The sequence below is a fragment of the Heteronotia binoei genome, chromosome 8 (genome assembly GCF_032191835.1).
Source record: "Heteronotia binoei isolate CCM8104 ecotype False Entrance Well chromosome 8, APGP_CSIRO_Hbin_v1, whole genome shotgun sequence".
NCBI lineage: Eukaryota > Metazoa > Chordata > Lepidosauria > Squamata > Gekkonidae > Heteronotia > Heteronotia binoei.
The window spans coordinates 45,744,827-45,753,868 of NC_083230.1; the positions used below are offsets into that span (position 1 = coordinate 45,744,827).

Genomic DNA, 9,042 nt, shown 5'->3' on the forward strand with positions numbered 1-9,042 from the left:
CCAGGACCTTGAATTAAACCTGGTAAATGATCAGTAACCAGTGTAGTGTGTACAGAATGGGTGCGATATGCATGTTCCACCAAGTACACAACTGTAGTTGGCTTGTGATATTTAGTATCAACTGGAATTTCCAACTTGTCTGTTAAGGCATATCCAGTTGTGGAGTGCATTACATTAGCATGGCTCCATGTGGATGGTTCAGCCAAGTCAAGGTAAGGGCTAGCTTTAAGAATGCATTATTTGCAGCTGCATTAACTTGCTGGCTCAGGAGATATAGTAAACACTGCTAGAGAAGTGTAAGTAGAACTCCACCAAAACAGGGCACACAGTGTCCCTTTTGCCAGGGATCTTGCCTCTGTTTTGCCAAGATTCAGTTTCAATTTGTTCACCCATAGCCATTTAACCGAAGTAGTAAGGCTTTGGTTCAGGACCTCAACAGCATCAACCAGGAGGTATGGATAAAGAAACAGAGAGCTGGGTGACATCAGCATAGTTATGATATCCTACTGCAAAATGAGAAATTATATCCTCTATGGGGTTTACATAGAGACTGAACAGCATGGAAGATAAGACTCCACAAGACATGCCCTACAGCAATGATAATTGGTTTTCAGCAGTAACCCTCTAAGCCCTGCCCATGAAGAATAATTTAAAGCCATTCAAAGCACACCTTGCAATCCCTACTTGTACTTCCAAAGGCCCTAACAAGATGGCTTGCTGCACAGTACCAAATGTTGCTGACAACTCTAGTAAGAGTAACAAAATGGCACAGCCCTTATACACATTCAGATGGAGATCATCAACTAAGGCCGCTAGAAACAAGATGCTAAATGGTCACATCATTCTCTAGCAATTTTTTTATATGTAGCATGTTTTAGAGACCAGGAAAAGGCGTCCTGTGTCAGTTTTTAATGTATGATAGATATCAGGGATAGAATGATGTTATTCTTACATGATTTCAGTAACCAGGACATATAAGGATCCAAAGTACAAGTGGTGGCCTTCATAGATCCCAGGATCCTATCAGCATCCATCAAGATAACTGGATTAAAATGATCTGTAATTGGAACAGACAGTGCACTGGGGGATTTCTACTGTAGACCAATTACCACCAACAAAACCTTCCTAGAGAATTTTAACACATTCTAGGAGATCAGTTTAATAAATGGAATAGGGCAGTAGTAAAATGAAATTGTTCAGGAGGACACATTTACAAACAGACAAAGGCTGTAGTTTTAAGCACTGTCCATAGCATGAATGATCTTGTTACTGCATTGTTTTTAAATCTGTAATCCAATCTTATTACACAGTTATATGTTTTATACTGTTCCTATTGCATGGTTTTAAATGTTAAACCCTATCCTGACTCACAGTGAGAAAACCACTATAAACTAAATAAATTATTTTAACAATCATTTTTCATTTCTATAGTACTAGAAGTCTTCTGACTTTCCCATAATAATATCACAACAATACCTGTATATAGCAATGAGGCCAAAGCTTTTGACCATTAAAGTATGTAGCAAAGCTTACATCCACTTCATCAAGGTCAAGACTTTATCTTAAGACCACTATAATCCTGAAAGTAAAGTCTCTCAAGTAGGTCTCACTGATTTCAATTGGATTTACCACTCAGTAAGCATGCTTCAGACTGAGGTCTAAGAGTCCTTCCCCCCCCCCACCCCACAAAACCACCAAATACACACTAGCAGTACTGTTTGCTTAACACCCAGGACAAAAATATACCCATATAGCAAGAAAGAAACAGTAATCACAAGGAAAAGAAAACAGGCAGTAGACTTTCAACAGGAAGGCATTTACTCTTAAAATGAATTCTTCAAAAATGAGATGTCATGTACAAATGGACAAAACAAAGGCAAGGATTAGGCATAAACATTTTACAGGATTTTGGTATATAAAACTGGGTGAACATTCTAAGTTACCTTTTGAGCAAAAACAGTGTCTGGCAGCAAGAAATAACCTTTGCTTTGTGTGCCTGTACAGCAGGGGTGAGGAACATCTGTCCCAAGGGCCGTTTACGGCCCTTAAGACCACTTGGTCTGGCCCTGGGGATTGCTGGGCTGGGCCAAGCCACATGGCGGTCTCCCTGGGGCCTGGCTAGCTGGCCAGGATTGCTGCGGGGCCAGGAAAAGTCCCTGTTAAAGTTCAGGTAAGTTTTCCCCCTCATTTCTTTATTTGCCTTTCTTTCTATTTCTTCTCCCCATTTCTTTGTTTCCCTTAATTCCCCTTTTTTATTTCCCTTTCTTTCCCCCATTTCTTTCTTTCCCTTTCTTTATTTTCCTTTATTATCCTTTCCTCCCCATTTCTTTATTTCCATTTCTTCCCCACCTTTCTTTATTTCCCTTTATTCCTATCTTATTCCCCCATTTCTTTATTTCTCCTTCTTTCCCCACATTTCTTTGTTTCCCTTTCTTTCCATTTCTTCCCCCCATTTGTTTATTTCTTTTTCCTCCCCCCTTTCTTTATTTTCCTTTATTCTCCTTTCTTTCCCCCTTTCTTTTACTTTATTACCCAGCTACCACCAGTTCAATTTGCACTTGATTATCCCAGATGGCGTGGCCTAATATGCTAAATAGTGTGTGACCTAATATACTAATATTATGGGATATGGTCTAATATGCTAATGAGTTCCTGCTGGGCTTTTTCTACCAAAAAAAGCCCTGAACCTAGGCATTTGCCTAGGGTGGTGGTTCGGGTATGTATGAGAGTGTGTGCCAAATTAGGCTCTCCCCACATGACTTCAAACAGAAAAACAATTATTTGCATTAATTTTGCCTGCCTGAATTGTTCTCCCTCGACAAGCACTGTTTTTTGATAATTTTGTATGGCCTGTGAATGATGTTATAAATATCCAAATGGCCCTTGGCAGAAAAAAGGTTCCGCGTCCCTGCTGTACAGAAAGGGGTGGGCAGCCTGTCAACGCCCAACAGACCTGATGTAAGAAGCAGAACAGAGTTTGGTCTCTTAGGCAAAAATTGTCAGTGCGTAATGAAGTAACAAGTACAGTAAAAATCTGTGAGTCGCCTACAGATTTCTTACTCATAATACAAAGGACCAGCTTCTTGTTAAAAGTTAGTAGGACAGGGGATTTCACTCGTGTATGAAGGCTGGTACCCAGCCAGCAGATCTTGAAATAGAGATGTATGTAGAATGACACTCAAAAATCTTTGCATTCAACCTATGAAGATCAAACTGCTATGAAAGCTAAATTTTATTTTGTACACTTCTCAAGGAACTTCCTTTAAAAATAAAAGAGGAACAGAGCATTTGTTCCAAGGCATCAGTTCAAACAAATACTTGCACAGCTGGCAGAACAAAATTAATTGCACCAAAGGCATTAATTGCACCAAAATACGTAAAAGAACATTAAACCTAAAAACATAAATCGATTATAGAAAACATCACCATGCAAGAAAGGAATCTATCCTAAAGAACAGAAATGTACTAAGAGCAGATAACTTAGGGCTGATGCTATTGAAAACTGCATCCCTGTACTGAGTCCTGCTGCGGTCCCTATCTTGTGCTGTGACATCTTTTAAGGTTAGATCTTACAAGCTTTTCCACTGCTGCCATTAGAGGAGGATGCCCTGGAAAAGGTTCTGCTGGTAACTGTGGGGCCAGTATTGACAAAAGAATTTTATGAACAAGGCTGCAAAGTACAGGATAATCAGAAAAGGTTGTTCCCTCTTGCTGCTAGAAGATCCAACCCACAATGTGATTCAGCCCATCATGTAAACTCCCCACAACAATCAATATTATAGAAAAAGGAGATGGAACATTCTGGAAAGAATGTATCAAAACTGTACCTGAGACAATTCTAAACCTGTATATGACCAATCTGTCAATAATAAAACTCCATTACTGGTGTGTAAAAACAGTTTAAATCAAGTTATGCATACGCCACAAAGCAATGATGTATCTTTATTTTTTATACCATAACTAATGACATCTTCAGTGTGATTAGATTTTAATCATTAGGTTTTTATTCTGTCTTTCATCCAAGGAGTTCACAGCTGATCCTCACCGAAACCCTGTGAAGTATATCAGGCTGTGAAAGTGACTAGCCCAAGGTCACTCTGTGGGGTGATCCACAGAGCACAAAATTTTGAATCTGAATCTTCCCATCATAGTCTGACTCTCTAATCCAGGAGCGTCAAACATTTTACTTTATTTATTTTATCAAATGTATATCCCACCCTCCCCTGGTGGGCTCAGGGTGGCTAACAACAACATATGGCCCAGGGGCCAAATCAGGCCCCAGAGGGCTCCTATCAGGTCCCTGAGCAACTGTCATCTGCTTCCTTCTCCCTCTCTCTTGCTTCCTTCTGCATCACAGCTTACTTTGCAAGGCTTGCGCAATCACACAGGAACTACAGAGCATCTATTTTCTCCATTGGCTGAGGCTCCTCCCTTGGGGAGGAAGGGGGGAAGGCAGAGCTTGTTTTTCCAGGCTCTCTCAATCACACAGCAGAGCTACTGAGCCAAGCATCTCTTCTTTCTATTGGCTGAGGCTCCCCCACCCCCATCCCCTGGGGAAGGAAGGTAAGAGCCAGAGCTTCCGTTGGCCAGTTTGCTGGATCTCATGAGAGAAATACAAAGAAAGCACCTTTAAGACCTTTATAAAGTTTATATCTCTGCTACCTAATCTTAAATAGGTACACACATGACCTGGCCGGACATGGCCCAGTCCGACATGGCCTGGCCCAACCCGACATGGCTCAGCCCAACAAGGTCTCATTTATGTCGGATCTGGCCCTCATGAGTTTGACACCCCTGCTCTAATCACTACACCACAGCGGCTTTTCAGTTTTGGCCTATAAATATCTACCTGGGAGTAAGTCCCACTGAAATCATGAGGGCTTACTTTAGAGTATGCATGCATAGGACCTAGGCAAAATTCAATATCTTGTATCCATTTGCAATGAAAGAAAGAACACAATATAATCCCTTGTTATAGCAGAGAGTTTGGGCAGGTTTTCAGCATCTTTCCCATATTCTTAAAAAGCTAAAAGAACCCACATCTACTTGAGAAGAGACTATGACTTAGGAGTAAAACATATCCTTGGCTTGAAAACAATGTAATTCCCTCCCTGGAAGGCTCATTTGTCCATATTTATCATTGTCTTCTGTCAACAGGTAAAGGTTTATATTTGACATTTTGGAAGCATTTTAAGGTAGATGCTGAGCTGATATAATTTAGCACACCTTCCAGTGATGTCAAGGGTGTGTGTCAAATAAGTTATGCTAATGAGTTATGCTAATCAGGGCCAGCCCTGCCACTAGGCAAATTAGGCAATTGCCTAGGGTGCCAGACTTCTGGGGGCGCTGAATTGGGTACCCCCCATGTGTCTCAGTGACGTTATCAGTGCAGGAGGGGGGGGGGGGTGTAGCATGGCAGAAGTTTGTCTGGCAAGGCTATCGAGGGTCAGCCCTGGTGCTAATGAGCTCCAGCACCTCTTTTGCTACGAAATGACCCCTGGTCCTTAGCATGCATTACTACATTCACACAGAGATCGGCTACTAACTTCACTAGATATTGCATTCCTCTTAAACTGCTGAATGGATCTTGATGGTATATTCCACTTTCTACTAGTTTCCGTTCAAAAGCCTCAGATCTCTCTTATGAATATAAAAATGTGTGCACGCACACACCCACACATCAGGTAGATTCAGGAAAGCTGGCCAGAGACATCTCTTTACAAAACCTCAAGCCACAGATACTGAGAAGAGTTTAGGATCAGTGCAGCGTCATTTCAGAACTGCAGTAAACTGAATCTATGCAAACCCCCTCCTCAAACATTTGCTCCAATTTCTAAAGCTGCATGTCACTCCTGCTTCATTAAATGTTCACACCAGTGATAATTACAGAGATTTAATCTAGTGAAGCACTTCATCATCAACCTTCAGTTCTGGCAAGAATTAAACTTGTAGCAAAAGCAATAAGGAGAGTATTAACAGAAAGCCAGCAGTGCAGGGGAAGTCACCAGAGAACTACTGTAGTCTCCTTCATTCCACCTTCCACAGCAAGTCAGCACGCCGGAAGGATGGAAAAATTTGGAGATGGGGATTGATCCATGGTGAGCACGCCAGCAATGAGGTTTGCAGCATAAGGCCAGGAAAAGAGGGTGTGTTCTAAAGCTTGGTTTCCCAGTAACAAAACTCTAAGTGGAAGACCCTAGCTATTTGGGATAACTCAAGGAGATTTAGGCAACAAAAAGAATCAGCCAGAGATTTCTGGAAAGCTTCATAATAGTTCCCCAACCTCTTCTCTTGTCCATTACTAACAAGAATCAGTCTAGACTCCCTCCCCCAACCACACAGGAATTGGAAATTAATCTGTCAGAAAATACTGGGAGATAAACTCTGAGCAGATTTCAAGGAACAAAAGGCCCTTCATCTGACGGGCCCATTTCCATGATACAAGCTGCCTTCCCTTTCCTTCACTTTCTGTATAACCTGAGCATTTCTAGACCTAAATCAGAAGATTTACCCAGCTTGGCATGCATGGAGTTACAAAACAGATCTGACTGGTTTATGAACAAAGGCACGTGCTTTCTAGCTACACTATGATACATATATGTTTGAGTGTGCTTCACTGAACCCCATCAGGCTTACTTCCAAGTAAACATGCATAGGATCAGGCTACAAAGCTGCAATGTTATGCACACTTACAGAGGAATAAGGTCATTTAATTTGGCATGGCTGACTTCTGAAGAAATAAGAACGGGGCCAGCTAAAATGGAAAAGCTGGGTATAGGTTTATAAAATCTGCTTAACTTCAGGGTGGACTGCTCCAGATGAAGCTTTAAGATGTGAGGGAATCAAAAAGATGTGCAGATGGCCCTTCTACTTGGGGAACACATAGGGGATAATAGAAACCAAGGTTTACCCCTAGAACGTATTAACTGGGTATCTGAGCATGTACAGAGTGCATCCCTGTAAGTAGACATGCGTTCTATCTAAGAAAATGTGCATTGGGTTGCAATGAGTGCATTTACGTAAGGCAACCAATAACTTATTCCCTAGAAAAAGAGTTTGTTTAAATTACAGAGAGAGACTCTGCACATGCTCAAGTACCTAGTCACCTGTTGTCAAGCTCCATCCTATTGACCTATTCGTCCCCAGGACAGAGGGCATTCTCTGCCAAGGAGCCTGAGCACTTCTCAGCTTGGAAGTTCAGCATCCGAGCGCGTCTGCTGGCCGCCCTTCCTCCTAAATTCGCTGCGGTTTCTCTAGGTATCTGTCCCTCGCTTCTCCTCTTCCGCAGCAGAACCGTTGCTGCTCGTTCAGGCACCGGAGCGGCTCACGCAAGGCCAGGCCCCCCTCCCTCCGCACACACCCACCCGCCCGCCCGCCTGCTGTCCCATCCTCTGCTGGGGGGAGGGGAGGGGCAGGCCACTCACTCGGCGTATCCCGTGGTCCAAGGCAGGCGCTTGGTCTCCTTGTTGAGGATGAGGATGGGCCGAGCGATGTGGTCTGCGGAGCACTCGACCTCGTCCTGAGAGAGCCCCAGGAACTCGGGTCGGCCGTAGGGAAAGCGCAGGGGCAGATCCGAGGCGCTGCCGCCGTGCTCCGAGCCCGAGCTGCCAGCCATGATTCCTCCCATGAAATTGGCCACGGCAGACTTCACCCTCGTGAGCATATTACTGCCCCGCCGCTGCCCACACCACCGCCGAGGGGGCCGGGAGAAGCACCATCCAGCGCGCGGCGGAAGGGCAAAGAGGCGCGCAGGACGACGGCTCAGTCAGAGGCTGCCCCTGGAGCAATCACACTTCCGCAATGGAGGAGAGGCATGGAGCGAGCGGCCGGGACTTTCACCAGCAGGAGCAGCCGCCGAACCCTGGAGCCAGGAGCTGGGGCTGCTGTTGTTGCCACCGTGGCGCGCTCATTGCGCCTGCTGCGGCAGCGGCAAGTCAGCGAGCGAGCCTGCTTGGCTTCTCCCTCCCTCCAGTTGGCGCTGATTGCTAAACTGGACCCAGCCAGAGCGGCTTGCGCGGCTGCTGCTGCCGCTGAGTCATGTGATACCAATCAGGCTTCGCTCTTCGTCTGCCCCACAACTTCCTGCAGCGGCGTAGGAAGCGCTGTGCCTGCCAGCCAGTGGAGTTCAACCCTGAGAATCTTGCGGCAGCCGCTCACCTTTTTCTGTCACTGTTGGGGATCGTCATTGTGGCAGTTTCGAAAGAGAGCTAGCGAGGGGCGTGGTGCAGGAGAAGTGGGGGGGGGGGAACAGCCTCTTGGAGGAAGGCTGCCTGAATTTGCCTGCTCTCCGCAGAGGTGACTAGACCTTTCCCAATACTAGCACAAGCATGAGCAGAGCTTTTTTGCCGGAACGCTCAGGAACGCAGTTCCGGTTGGCTTTGTTCAGGGAGTGTGGCCTAATATGCAAACGAGTTCCTGCTGGGCTTTAGCTACAAAAAAAGCCCTGTGTGAAACAATGGCGATATGGGGGGTAGCCTAATATGCAAATGAGTTCCTGCTGGGCGTGAGCATAAACCTAAAACAAGGGGGGAGGGAGAATGAATTAATAATTAATTGGTGAATCATGAAAAATCTCAAAGGTCCAGTTTGAAGAAAGTTCATTTAGTGACATTGTATTCCTCTTGTCACAATATTTATTGCAAAAGTGGATGTTGGTTGCCTCTCCAGAACAACATGTTTGGACAAGTTAACGGGGAACAATAAAAGGAAACGCAATCAAGATTGAGGTTCTATTGGTCAATGATACAGCTGCTCAAGGTCTGCAGAGTCAGGCCATCTTGGAGTGAGTTGCAGGTTCTTGGCTGGTGCTGGATCTTGAGGAGGTTGGAGGGTCAGGTATGCTTTGCAGAACCTACCATCTTTGTCAGATACAAAGATCATATCACCCCTGTGGTGACACATCTGCACTGCTTGTTTCTAGGCACAATTCAAAATGTTGGTTCTTACCTATGTGGCTATGTGTGTCCAGCCAGCTAGTTAAAATCCTTCTCTGCTCTCTGTGCCTCCACCTGCACAGTTGAGGTGTGTGGTAACCAGATAATG

The 9,042-nt window shown here is 44.6% G+C and overlaps 1 protein-coding gene across 1 annotated transcript in view; it reads right to left on the reverse strand.

Annotated features, from left to right (window-relative positions):
* Nucleotides 1-8,044, reverse strand: part of PPM1H (protein phosphatase, Mg2+/Mn2+ dependent 1H) — a 172,783-nt gene extending 164,739 nt beyond the window's left edge. Inside the window, exon 1 of the mRNA XM_060244983.1 lies at nt 7,425-8,044. Within this exon, the coding sequence (XP_060100966.1) occupies nt 7,425-7,663 (239 nt within the window). The 5' untranslated portion in view covers nt 7,664-8,044. The remainder of the gene's footprint in view (nt 1-7,424) is intronic.
* Nucleotides 8,045-9,042: the final 998 nt, after the last annotated feature.